Genomic DNA, 14,097 nt, shown 5'->3' with positions numbered 1-14,097 from the left:
TCATAGACACATTTGTCCATAGCATAAAGTAACGTTCAGCGTGCTTCTAGGTTTTCTCAAAGGCCAGCAGAGGTTTCAGTGTTGGTAGTCACAATGAGTTAGTTGGCACAGTGCTCACTTTGTCCTCTTTCATAAATTTAAGAAGTTAACACTTTTTTCTTAAAAAATGTGTGCATTGTTTGTGTGGGATGCCAAACAGAGAGGATTATAGACACATATTCTTACTAGCCCTGGAAGAAGTGAAGAAGAATTAGCAGCATTTGAGTTTTCCCATAATCTTGTTGTTTCAGCTTACACCTAGAGTTGACCCTATTCTCCATGAGGAGATAATTAAGAATCCATGCCTGCTTTATTCAGGATTTTTTTTGCTCTGACTTTTCTTTATTGAAACAATCATAGGACTTATTTTATGCATAAAGAGAAGACGGAAAGAATTAGTAGAAGATTAAGTACATAATTTGTACTTGGGCAGGTCTGGGGTTTATGCCAAGCTCTGCTGTAGATCACTGTGGTAGTTTGGGATGAAACACTCCATTTCTCTTTGACCGTTTCCCAATCTGAAAAATAAGCATTTACCTCACACTTGTATGGTTGGCTAAATTAGTTGTGACAGGTTAATCCAGAGAAACGCTATTGACTGTCTTATACTCTAATTATATATGGTCTTCTAACACATGTAACGTGCTAGGCTTCTTAAAGGGCCTTTAAACTTTTTCAAATGCTTGGATAGTAGGTATTTTTTATCATGCATGCAGCAAAGAACACCAAGAAATCTATTTTTGTTTGAATTTATCGCCTATTTTGAAATTCTTACTTTAAAAGGAGACAATGATAGAAACAAGTTTATACTTCATGCTCCTTTTTCATAAAAGCCAAGCCAAACTGGATGTAGGAGTGAAGGTAAATCCAAGTGAACAAATTATGGGCAAAAGAATATCTTTGGTCCAGACATACAAAAGAAATTAGGGCAATGCAAGCACCTTGATAGTATTTAGAAGAATCTCATGCTTCTCCATGATGCTGGATTCAAGAGTCTGCAGAAGTCAGTGATGAGTTGACAGTCAGTGCTACTGCCGTCAATGCAAGGTCAGCTAGATTCTCCAGACCTTTACCTTCTATTGTGTGCAGTTCTGCAGATGAGCAAAAAGATTGTCCAGAGTACCCCATGTTGCCATGGGTCTTCAACTTCCGTAATGCTTGCAAGATAAATAAAGTAAATATACAAATATTTTTGTGGTTGAATTACCATGATAACAGAAAACCAATATAAACTGTGGCAAGAGTTGAATAATAAACAAGAAGCCAAGGGAAACTTCAGGTTTACTTGTGTATCTTGATGTTTTGTAAGAAATTGTTCAGTTTTTCTTTTATTGTTCTATTACAAGACATTATTATGCTGAGGGTTTTTGCAAAGGCTTTAGATGTTTACATACACTTTAGCTTCAATTGGAAATTTTTCATCAGTCTATGTTAAAAACTGCATATAGTCCAATAAAAAAAATCTGTTGAAACTTGCATGATTTCCTGAGATCCATACAGAAGTAGTAGCCATAAGAACTTCTCACCTGTCTTGCTATTAAGCTTGTATAGTTGCTTCTTCATAACACCTGTACCATCATTTTGATGTTACATGGAAGACTGGGAAAGTTTGAGTAAGAACTGAGTAAAAGTTGATTCTAAATCTGACAGATTTTGGCTATCCATTTCCAGTGCAGAGTCTGAAGCATTTAGTGCTGATGTTTCTCTCCTTTGAATACTACGGGATTGCTCTCTATTATTTCTGTATTTGGGAGAACCGTTCTCTTTTAAACTCTTGCCAAATGCAACAGAGATCTGTTTACTGCATTCCCTACTTGATCCATTCTCCTATTATCAAGGTGAGTGTATTGGGTTTGCATGGCAAGGTTTTGGTAGTGGGAGGGGGGGCTAAAAGAGTGGCTTCTGTGAGAAGCTGCTAGAAGCTTCCCCTATGTCCAATAGAGCCAATGCCAGCCGGCTCCAAGATGGACCCGCTGCTGGCCAAGGCTGAGGCAGTCGGCGACGGTGGTAGTGCCTCTGGGATAACATATTTAAGAAGGGGAAAAAAGCTGTGCAACTGCAGCCAGGGAGAAGAGTGAGAGTATGTGAGAGAAAAAACTCTGCAGACACCAAGGTCAGTGAAGAAGAAGGAGGAGGAGGAGGTGCTCCAGGTGCCAGAGCAGAGATTCCCCTGCAGCCTGTGGTGAAGACCATGGTGAGGCAGGCTGTCCACTTATGCACCTCCAGGCATGCACCACTGGAGATGCATGGTGGAGCAGATATCCACCTGTAGCCCATGGAGGACCCATACCAGAGGAGGCTGATTTGCCCAGAGGAGGCTGTGACCCCGTGGGAAGCCCATGCTGGAGCAGGCTCCTGGCAGGACCTGTGGAGAGGAGCCCACACTGGAGCAGGTTTGCTGGCAGGACTTGTGACCCTGTGGGGGAGCCACGCTGGAGCAATCTGTTCCTGAAGGACTGCACCCCATGGAAAAGACCCATGTTGGAGCAGTTCTTGAAGAACTGCAGCCTGTGGGAAGGACTCACATTGGAGAAGTTCACGGAGGACTGTCTCCCATGGGGGAACCCCGTGCTGGAGCAGGGAAAGAATGTATAGAGACAATGTGCCCCTGTCCAGCTGAGGAGGGGGAGTGATAGAATGGCTTTGGTGAGCACCTGGTGTCCAGCCAGAGTCAATGCACCACAGTCAACAACCAATCTCTTGCTGTCAGAAGCTGAGAGACAACAATGCTGCCACAAGTGATACCAATAACCCATTGCCTCTCATACCAAAATCTTCACCATGTCTGATGGCCACAAATCACATACTGTGTATCTTAGAGCCATAAAGGAAGAGGGAGAACTAGCAGCATTTCACAGTCAGAAGGTAATTTTTCTCAAGAGTCTTATTCCAAAGCAGTATGAGGTCATGGGATGGACTTGGGTGGCAGCCGTGATCTGGCACCTTCAGCCACCCTGTGACTCCACATTAACTACATCTGTTATTATGAAGGACAGCTGTAACTAGTTAGAGCTCTGGGAAGAACGTGTGGATTAACAGGTTTTCTGGTTTGTTTTTTTTTTTCAGTAGAGAGACAGCTCTTCTGCTAAGCTTCTAAAAAGGGTATTACAATGACATCTTGTTTTGGCCCAAATTGGGGATATTTTTTTTTTTTTATGCTTACCCTGGTTAGCATTATCTCTGCCATTTTTTTGCTTAAAATCAGGCTGTTGTTACACTTGACATGAAACTAACTGGAAGTGCAGTTTAGAAACTTGAGTATGACATGCTTCAAGGTTACTTTGTGTTGTGGCTTTTGCCATGTACAGCATACTTGTCAGTGAGGTTTCTGACTGTCTCCATTTGAATGTTATTATTTTAAATAACTGAGAGATTACCTAAAGTGACAGATGCAGAGCCACCAAGCATTACCAGTTTGGTAGCACTGTCCTTTGACCCCGTTGAAATTCTGGTAGTAGTCTTTGTAGTAGTATACTCTTCTAGTAGCAGTCTTGTTTCTGGTGAGACCTGTAAGAAGGCAATCTCCTTTTGTACAAAAGTTAATTGAAGAATAAAAGTATGACCTCTTTCTTTCCTATTATTTATTATAATTATAGCAGAGAGGGTATGAACAAAGGTAGACTTGAACAGGAAGAGTAATCAGAATGAAGTGATGGTCAGAAGTCTCCTATTTCATGTTCTCAAGTTAATCCCAGGTTTCTGCCCTTTAATTCTTCCTGTAGCTCTACTGTCTCAAGCATGCTAACAAGGTATCCCTTTCAACTCCTGCAATCCCATCTGCCCCAAGGCCCTGAGACACTCAGTTTCTCGTTCTGACTTTACTACCTGCGTTGTATGAAGCAGGTGCTACCCACACAACTTCTGCCTTTTTTTACCCAGTGCTGCCAGCTGTCAGAGCCATTCCATACTTCTTCTGACCCCTATTCCAGCACATCTCAAAACTTGCATTGTGAATCTGTTTTTATCTTAGCAAGTTTGTAATACCCATTCTCTTCCCAATCGTTGCCACATTGTACAAAGTGTCTCCCTTATGTGGGGCATGCATGTGTGTTTGCACATGTGTAAGTTATACAACTGCTGCTTTATTATGTTATAATTGACAAGTTATGTTTTGAAGTTTGTGCATCTGTATGTGCATCTACCATTCAGGATGAAGAATGCTTGCTTATATAGTTTGGGTTTCTTTTCGTTTTAAGAGATTTGAAAATATAGAAATCAGTGCAGTTAATTCAGTTAAATGTCCATATGGAATTTAATGAAACATGTCAGTGATGATAGATAGACGTCTTTAATACTATATACAGAAATAATGCATCACTTACCAAGATAAAAAGTTCGAGGAAACTCTGACTTTCAGGTGGTTCTGTATGTAGCTTACAACTTCTCAATGAAAAGTGTGACTATACACTGCTCAGTTGCTTTGTTTGCTTTGCAGCGCCTCAGTTGCACACTGAATGAGGGAGAGTGTTCCTATGGAAAGTACTAGGACATTCTTGCATGAAAAAATGAATAGTGCAAAATAATACACAAAGTAGCAGCAACATGTGAGAATAAATGTGTACCATTCCACTGTCTGCATAGTTAAACATACTGGGGGCAGGAGGGGGGGGAAAGGGTGTTCTTGCTGTAAATACAGTTGACGTTTTTCTGTTAAATTTTTTCTGCCAAGGTTTTATATACTGGAAAATACTTGAGGAAAAATAAATTGAGCATTGGATGTGCCAAAAAACCAGAAGAATGGGAAATTTTAAAGAATGTGAATGTTATATTGTATGTTTGTTGGCTACTGTCTATCAGCATGAGTAGTGTTTGTGAAGTATTTTGCTATAAGGAAAAAATGTGGTTATTCCATATGCATTGGCATGTATATGCTTAAACCCTTTCTATAAATATTTGAATTAAAGGACACCAGATGTTGCACAGAAGCTGCTGCTGCTTTCTGAACTTCATGGTATATTCTTTCAAAACCCACAGGAAGTAGCTGAGGGAAAAAGTGTATTAATTAAGTTCAGAAATAGATTTTCCAGCTACAGAAAAATCTCCAAAGAAAATAGTGTTTGATGTTCAGAAATGTGATCTTGCTGTCCCAGGAATCTGGTGGCAGCATGCAGCACTGTCACATGGGGATCAAAATTCAGATTTCAAGTTCTCAGAGCTAGGCTAGCCTGAAAGTAAGCCAATCTGTGGCCCTTGGAAATGGACCCATCTTTTGACCCGTCTCCTCTGGCCAGTGTTCATAGTTCCGTAGACAGTCTACAGAGAAAGCATTTTTCCAGTTTTTCTTGACCTGAAGAAATAACATTGTAATAGCAGAGACTTGAGAAGAAAGGAAAGTACTAGAATTCCCAGATGCTCTGCACTTCAAACATGAAACATGAACAGACATATCCAGAGAGTATTTTGTAAGCTCTAGAACTACAGCAAAAGAAATAAAAATGGGATTTGCTTTGCATTGGTTGAGGAACAAGATTTACATTTTGCAAACCAATTAAATGTTTCTGCGTTTAGAAGTACTGGCTCAGCTGTAGCTGTAGTGTCATCTTCTGCTCTGTTTCCTTCAGACCAAAGTACTGAAAGTGACTCTCCTGCACTAGTAGTTGGCATGAAGTGTCCAGCTATCTTGATGCAATGAATACATAACTGTTTATACTAAGTGGCATAATTCTACTGGAAGAAAATGTACATACAAACAAGTAAGATTCCCCACTAAGCGCTCTTATGTCAAGCAAATCGGTTACTTTTAACATGCATTGCTCATGTATTAGGTAGTGTTTGTGTCGTGGTTTGACCCCAGCCAGCAGCTGCTCACTCAGCCCACCGCTGCATGATGGGGATAGCATCAGAAGAGCAAAAGTGAGAAAACTCATGGCGTGAGATAAAGAGTTCAATAAGTGAAGCAAAGCTGTGTGTGCAAACAAAAGAAAAAAAAGAATTTATTCACTACTTCCCATTGGCAGGCAGATGTTTAGCCATATCCTGGAAAGCAGGGCTTCATCTCATGTAACAGTTACTTGGGAAGACAAATGCCGTAATCACAAACATCCCATCCCCCCCCCCCCCCCCCCCCTTCCTTTTCCTTTCCTTGAGCATTTATTGCTGAGCACAACTTGATATGGAATGGAATATCCTTTTGGTCAATTTTGATCAGCTGTCCCAGGTGTGTTTCCTTCCCAAGCTCTTGCCCATCCCCTGCCTGCTTGTTGGGAGGGCAGAGTGAGAAACAGAGAAGGCCTTGATGCTGTACAAGCACTGTTCAACAATAGCTAAAACATTGGTGTTTTACCAACTCTAAAATGTTTTAGTCACAAATCCAAAGCACAGCACCATCTTGGCTCCTTAAGAAAGTTAACTCCATCCCAGGGCAGAGCCAGTACAATCTCCACCCTATATTCCTTACCATTTACATACCTGTGATTTGGGCTCCATCTGTTGTGGTGGTCACTCAGGAGAGGAGCGGCAGCATGTTGTGTTGAGTTGTTGGGCACCAAAACCAGCTCAGGTTGGGTCATGGGGCACTTGCACAGTTCTTTATGAGACTCATCATCTGTTGGTTCAGGTGGCTTCTGCTGTAGTACTTCCTGTAGCATATAGGTCAAATCACAGGTAGCAACAATTTAAACATATATCCATTACAGTACCACTAGCAGGAAGGGAGGAAAGTGTGTCTTTTCTCCTCTCTCCCAAAGAATTCTACTGCAGGCTTTAAGAAATCTTCCTGCTAAATTTGTCTTTTACAAGCCTCTTACACCCCCTTTCCCTCCCTTCAAAAAAAAGAAGACAAAGCTGTCTTTGGAAAAGTCTTAGATGCCTCTCATTTTGTTCTTCAAGCAGAGTGATGACAAGAACCTGAAAATGAGATAGCTTTTACAATGTGTTGTGACTGCCACTTCTAATATATAAAAGAGGAAGTCAGATATGGAAGCAATTCCTACTTTTCTCCTTTCTACTCAAATTAAAGCATGAAGTTCATATTTGTTCTTTGAATCAGTCTACAGAGTTCCAGTTTTCTACCACATCAAATTCAAGGTTGTTTGTCTTTAAGATCAGGTTAGACCTTGCCTCTCAGCCACATTTGATATATATTCTTTCAATACCTGCTATGTAATTTTGCCTACTTCTATGGCATCCATACTGCATTTCTTGTAAGCTGCTGTATTCCATCATGCAGAGTGCCTTCTACCAATATGATGTTCTTTATTCAGGGGGTTCATGAATTTGCTTTGCATGTGTAAGAAACAGTGAATGTAAAATCAGCATGTTGGCTCTGAAAGATATGTCTGGTATGCTTTTAAAATAAAAATCATGTTATCCCTATTCAGTAACTGAGAAATAGCAGATTTACATGTCTGTTACATTTCTGTCAAAGTTTGGGCAGTCAGATTTTTCCTTATTTTGAATTACAGTAATACAGGAAAAATCAGAAATATTCAAATATTATAGTGTCATAAGCTTTTCCTCTTGTTCAGTTAGTAGTCCAGAATCACATTAGTATGCATTGTAGCATAACTGATACAGATGTATATAAGTATTCACCATTCTATTGACTTCATGCCTTTGAATTTATTTTATATAGCCAAATTGTACTGCAACTGAGCGAGCCATTGCAAGACTTGCAACACATCCCATCTTGAAACCCAGATTTGTTGAACTTAAAGGTATGAAATACTATATTAACTTGTTTATGACTTCAGTAGCTTACTGTTGTGTTACCTTGTTCCTGTATATTCCTGACTTGAACAACCATTATAGAAAGAAAAGTAAAAAACCAAAAGCTCCTGTAATTACCTTAACTAGCTACAGTGAACCAAGTGTCATAAGCTTGAACTCATTTATATTGGTTGAAATAGGCTTATACGTGACAGTATGCTGTATGACATTTAAGATACAGGGTGTAGGACAAACAGAGCTCATAATGGGAACTCTAAAAATTGAATGGATATAATGGAGTATCTCTAAATTAAATAGGACTGAATTGGCAATGAGCACAATAACATGCAGATACAAAGGTAAAAGGAGCATTACAACCGGGTTTCCAAAGGCAGCTAAAAGGTTTTGCAAATTACTTCCTTAAACTTCGCTGGAAACTGTCCCCAGAATCCTTAGGGAATCTTTCCTGGTTCTTTAGGTTATCTCCTGTTCTCTTTAAACTCAGATTTTCCAACTAAAATTGGAAATGGTCAAGTCCTAGTAATAATGTCACAAAGTTACTTTGTTAATAACAGAGCATGTCAAATACCCATTTAATTATATCTGAGCAATTTACTATTTGATTGCAGTTTTTACACGCAAAGTAATGCCCTAAATGAACATGATAATCAGCTGCAGATTATTTGCTGAAAGGGAAGTTCACAGATAAACCCAAGTTTAACAGTATATTCAGTTGGTAACAATTTCAAGTTCTTTTCCTCAGTTTTGTTGATGCTGTACTCTAAGGTATTTCCTGCCCCATGTGTTCAGTAAATGATTGATAAGGACATTCAAAATATGCTTCCTCAATACAACATATTTAACCTGAAAAAATGTTTTATTATATTAAAATAACTTATGTAAACTCAAGTGTAGTTGCAACAAAAGATTTTTCTTCTGCCCCTGTATAGCTGCTGTAAAAGCTTTTAAGGATGCAAGAAAGAACCCAGCCAAAGCCACTCCTTCAAAAAAGGCTAAGTCAGAAGAACAGCCTAAATCAGCGCAACATTTCAATAGCAATTTGGATGACCAAGCTCTTAAACTAGCTCAAAAACAGCAAGGATGTGAACACAAGACAAAAATGAGTATGAAAATAGAAACTGACAGGGTGGCTGAAGAACCATGTGAGAGTGAATCCGAGCAGAAAACTGTGGAAATGGAGAGAGCATATGCTCCAGAAGAATCTTCATTTCAGGCAGTAGAAATGCAAGCAGTCACTCAGAATAAAACAGGAAAGAAACTTGGCCATCAAAAAAGGAAAGAAAGTATGAGCATGAACAAATTAAATGCAACAAAAGAAATAATTAATGATAATAGTGACCAGGAACATCCTAATGAAGAGGAGTACTTTGATGATAGTACTGAAGAGAGGTTTTATAACCAGTCATCAGATTCTGACAGTGACAGCAATGATGATTTCTTCATTGGAAAAGTAAAAAGAAAGAAAAAGATAGCAGCAGTTACTGATGTTTCTTCAGCAAAAGAAAAGGACAGACTTCCGAAAAACATAGTGAAGAAAGAAAAGAACACAGCACCTGGGACAGCACAAGATTTGATCATGGAAGAAGGAAAGCCACATGGAAAAGCAAGCAAGCTAGAATCAATGTTCTGCAGTTCTTTGTCTACCTCTAATCAGAAATCTCAAAACAGAAGAAGGTAAACGTTTTCCCCTTGTTATATTCTCCATTCCCTCCCTCCTTCCCAGTAAAGAAATTGCTGTGATTTTTAGTAGCCCTTACCAAACAAGGAGAGTTTCAGCCAATTACAGCTTAGAACATTTTCACATAAACTACTCTGCAGTCTTCTTGTGCTTTCTTGACACTTAGGTATTTTTCATATTCACATTAGCACTAACATATACATAGTATTCCTAACTAGACCTGCATCCACATTAAATCTCTACTGAATACTTCTATTTTTACTTCTTTATTAACAAAGAGGAAACAATATATAAGGGGTTTTGCACATTATGCTTGAAAAGTCATTGCACGAGTGTTTTGGTGATGATGATTCTTTATTCACAGGTGTTTGTCATCTTACAAGTTTCTTGAAAAATCCTAAATTCTCTTTTTATTTTTAGAAATACTAAAGACCAGCCTCTCAAAAATGGGAGAACAGGTATGTATTACTTAACCTGGTAAAGTTATAAGAGTAAAAACATCTTGAGATTTTGTTGCTTCTGCAGTCTAATAATGATAGGCTGATTTTTGTTTCATTTCAATTTTGTGGCACATATTTTAACATTTGTTGTTAAAATGGTCAAATTGTTGAGCTTTCATTTTAATCTGTGGATATTGTTTGCTCTTTCCTATTTTTGAATATTAGAAATACTTAAAGTAGGGTTTACACAGGAAAGGACTTTTCCATCTCTCTTCATGTTGAGCAGTTAGAGTTACCTGTGCACAGGTAAAGGTGTCAGATGATTATGATATTTAACAAGTAGTTTATCTCATGAGTAATTCCTTCAATAGCTCCTTCAATATTTTATTCCATTTTTAGTATATGGTTCCATTTTAGAATTCATTGGATCAAGGATATCATTTCAGTCACATTGAGTTACATTGTGTAATATCTCACTGGTTTATTGTGAAGAAAAAAGTTGAGACTGTGCTGAATATTTGTCTACACAAATTTTGAATGTGGTCAGTAATAATAAATCTTAACTATCTGCAGTCTACCAAGTGACAATTACTGGGCTGCAAGATGAGGAAATCTTGCTGTGAACATTCAGATGAATGTGTTCCCCATGGCTCATTAAGAAATTCTTGAAAATATCTGCAATCCCAAGGTAGTTTTAACATATTTTTATGAAGGTTCATGATATAGTTAATGTTTTATTTTGTACTTCCTGCACAGCTCTTCTTAAAAAGGAACCACAGCTCAAGAAGCAACCATTTGCAAAAGCTGCAGGTATGAAATGCGACAATAAGAAAGCATGTTTGGAGCAGCCTCTTCATCCATCATGGGAAGCAAGCAAGAGACGCCGGGAACAAATGTCTCAAATTACAGCATTCCAAGGGAAGAAGATTAAATTTGATGACTAGACTATATGTAAATTGAGATTTTTGAAAAAAAGATTCTTGCAGATTTGCATCCCGTGGTATTTTCTTATGAAGTAACAACTGCTGTTTGAACTTTTTTGTTATACTGTCCTTATCCTTTGCAACCTGTAAAATAGCAACTGCTAGAACTTAATCATCTGTTAATAATGCAGATTGCTTCATTTATTCATTGTGCTGTCTGTTGATTAATGTATGGTAATATGGTGTTGGTTCCTAAGTCTCATTACATAGTGCCACCATTTACGAAATACACCCTAACATGAATGAATGTTTTTTAGGAACATCATTTGTACCCTGTAGGAATAGTACAGATTCTTTGGAGGGGTTTTTTTGTGTAAAAATGTACTTTAAATTATATGAGGAGCTGGATGTCAAAAGAGAGGGGAAAATACAAAATATTGAGGTGATAATCCTAGGACTATATTATCAACTACATCTCAACTGAGAAAAGTAAGAGATTCTTGAACTTGAACAGACTTCACAAATTCTTGAATGTATCAGGTAGCTGGAAAAGCCGATCAGAACTATGCATGATATAAAAATTTCTGGAAAGCAATAAAGTATTGGCCTGTTAAATTGTGATCTCTGTCCTTTGATTATACTGCTGATTTGAAGAACTGACAGAGTGTCTTTAATCCTGTTGTCCTGGTGGATATATCTGGGTGCTCCAACATGTCTGTCTTGCACTTTCTGAAAGAATGCTGAAAAAGTGAAAGGTCTTCGTACAGTAAGAGACATTTGACTTTTAAGTGCCATTCTGAGTTTGGGAGCTCAGTGGATTGGGACATGAGGTAAAATATTAATTGTATTTTTCTTCAGGGGCTTTTCCTACTGCTTAGTTGGAACAAGTTCTGAACTTTAATTAATCTTTAACAGTGTTATTTAAATACAGTTATCTTTCATAATCTTCTATCTTTCATAATCAAATTAATTCAAAAACTGGGTAAATGACTGCAGTGGGTGTAAGATAATACACTGTACAATTCATGTAGCATTTTGTAATGCCTAAGAATAGCCCTGCATCAGACTAAAGGTCCATCTAGCCTAATATCTTCAGCAGTAGTCAAAAAGGGATGCTTTAAGCATAGGGGTAGAGGAAGCACACAGTGATACATCATCCAACTTCCAACTTGTCAAGGTTCCAGTTTTATAGCTCAGGGACAGCTTGTGATGTTGTAGCTTATTGTGTTTAATAATCCTTAGTGGATTTCTTTTCTGTAGATTTGCCTGCTCTTAAATCCAGGTCAGCTTGTGGAATCTGTAATCCCTTAAGATGTAGAAGTCCTTCTTACGTATTACACTCTTATGAAAAACAGTCTTTTTCTATGTCTCAGCAAAGAAGGCCAGCAGCCTCCTGGGCTACATTAGAAAGAGTGTTGCCAGCAGGACGAGGGAGGTGATCCTTGCCCTGTACTCAGCACGAGAGAGGCCACATCTGAAGTGCTGGGTTCAGTTCTGGGATCCCCAGTACATGAGGGACAAGGACAGACTGGAACGTGTCCAGCAAAGGGTGACCAAGATGATTAAGGGCTTGAAGTATAGGACATATGAGTAGAGACTGAGAGAGCTGGGACTGTTCAGGAGAAGAGAAGGCTAGGGGAGATCTTGTCAATGTGTATGAATACAGGGGGAGAGGGGAGGAGTGTAAAGAAAATCTAGCCAGACTCTTCTCAGTGCTATCGAGTGGCAGGACAAGAGGCAATGGGCACAAATTGAAATACAAGAAATTCTGCTTAAACAAGAAGAACCTTTTTCACTGTGAGGGTGACAGAGCACTGGCACAGGTGCCCAGAAAGATTGTGGAGTCTCCATCCTTCCAGATGCTCAGAACCTGACTGGACACAGTCTTGGGTAACTGTCTCAAGGTGACCCTGCTTGGACAGTGGGTTTGAACTAAATGATATCCAAAGGTCTCTTCCTACCTCATCTACTGCTTGTGATGTTGTATACTTAGGACTGAGTCAAGCAATGACTCCCTAACCATCAGCGGCTCCACAGGGGAGTTACTGGATGTGTTTAAAACGTGTAGTCACTGGTAATACCTCAGTGTTTTCCACTTGGGATGACATTAGAGTCAAATGGCAGGAACAAGTTTAGTTTTTATAGTGTAGTGTTTAGTTTTAGTGTAGTGTGCTGCTGGTATGGCAACCTCTCTCTCCTGCAGACTTTGTATCTTAATATTTATAGCCCAGCAATTTCTGCCCATTGTCCTGTCCTGTGTTAAGTTCTTGAAGGCCAAAAGTTCCGGTTGATCTATTTTGTATTATCTAGGCATGTCTTTGCCCCACTCGGTTAGGCTTTCTTTTCTGTGTCCTAAACAAATGTCAGTACACATGTTCCTGAATGGCATTGCCGCTCAGAGGAATTAGAAATTCAAATAAATGTTTTTTGTTGTTGTTATTTTCATTGTACCATATGGAACAACATTTAAAGCCAGAAGCATCAAAATAAAACATGGAAACATGTTTACTCTGGTTTTGTAGGGAAGGATCATGTTTTGTAGAAAAAGCCATGCATTTACCTGCTATATACAAACTCTTTTTAAGTTTTCCAGATGCAAATGCTAATCCTTAATGCTTTAAATAAATAAGTAAATAAATCCTAGCCGAATGCTACACCAAACAAATGTTTGGTATGTGACTTCTCTGGCTCCAATAAAAGCAAGAAAAATTTCTCTCGGTAGATGTCATCAGCCATAATACAGTTTTTCATGGACAGCTTATGTTTCTTTTAGCAGATGAGCACCCTATTTTAAGGGTTGATTCACATTAAAGACCAAAAAGTTAAAGATTGCAAATAGTTTGGGAAAGGAAAAAAAAAAAGACTTTAAGGAGCTTATGTTCTAACGTGCTTTTTTGCATATGCTTAGAGACCTAGGAGCATTGGTTTATCTTGGCATTTGAGCAAGTTTCTTACTCCATTCTTACAGCTGTAATTTGTGGCCATAGAATTCTTCCTGAAGGAAGCCTGACTTATCAAAACATCTCTTTCTTCGTCTTCAAAAACACTTCTGAGCTCTTACTTTAAAGAAAACAAGAAAGATAATATACGCTGAACATGAATGAGAGAAAAAAGATCAGGTTGCTGGCATTGCTCCATATTTTAATGGGTTACTACTACTTTTAGCTAGTGCTTCGTGACTCACCTGGATCACAGCCTTAATGCACTATACAAACAAGTAGTGATGGTTGAGACTTGATAATATTTTTTATGTGCAACTGGGCAATTTTTTGTGAAGTGATAAACCCAATGAACTTGCCTGGAGGTTGCTGATAAAGTTCAGAACATTTTCTCCTCATTATAACAACAC

General features: G+C 38.6%; 1 protein-coding gene across 1 annotated transcript in view; it reads left to right on the top strand.

Annotated features, from left to right (window-relative positions):
- Window positions 1-13,139, top strand: part of SRFBP1 (serum response factor binding protein 1) — an 80,773-nt gene extending 67,634 nt beyond the window's left edge. The window contains exons 5-8 of the mRNA XM_075527254.1: window positions 7,613-7,694; window positions 8,637-9,381; window positions 9,806-9,843; window positions 10,582-13,139. Of these exons, the coding sequence (XP_075383369.1) occupies window positions 7,613-7,694; window positions 8,637-9,381; window positions 9,806-9,843; window positions 10,582-10,769 (1,053 nt within the window). The 3' untranslated portion in view covers window positions 10,770-13,139. The remainder of the gene's footprint in view (window positions 1-7,612; window positions 7,695-8,636; window positions 9,382-9,805; window positions 9,844-10,581) is intronic.
- The last annotated feature ends 958 nt before the right edge of the window (window positions 13,140-14,097 follow it).

The sequence above is a fragment of the Mycteria americana genome, chromosome Z (genome assembly GCF_035582795.1).
Source record: "Mycteria americana isolate JAX WOST 10 ecotype Jacksonville Zoo and Gardens chromosome Z, USCA_MyAme_1.0, whole genome shotgun sequence".
Classification (NCBI taxonomy): domain Eukaryota; kingdom Metazoa; phylum Chordata; class Aves; order Ciconiiformes; family Ciconiidae; genus Mycteria; species Mycteria americana.
The sequence above is the reverse complement of the archived record's forward strand: the minus strand, read 5'-3'. Positions and strand labels throughout refer to the sequence as shown.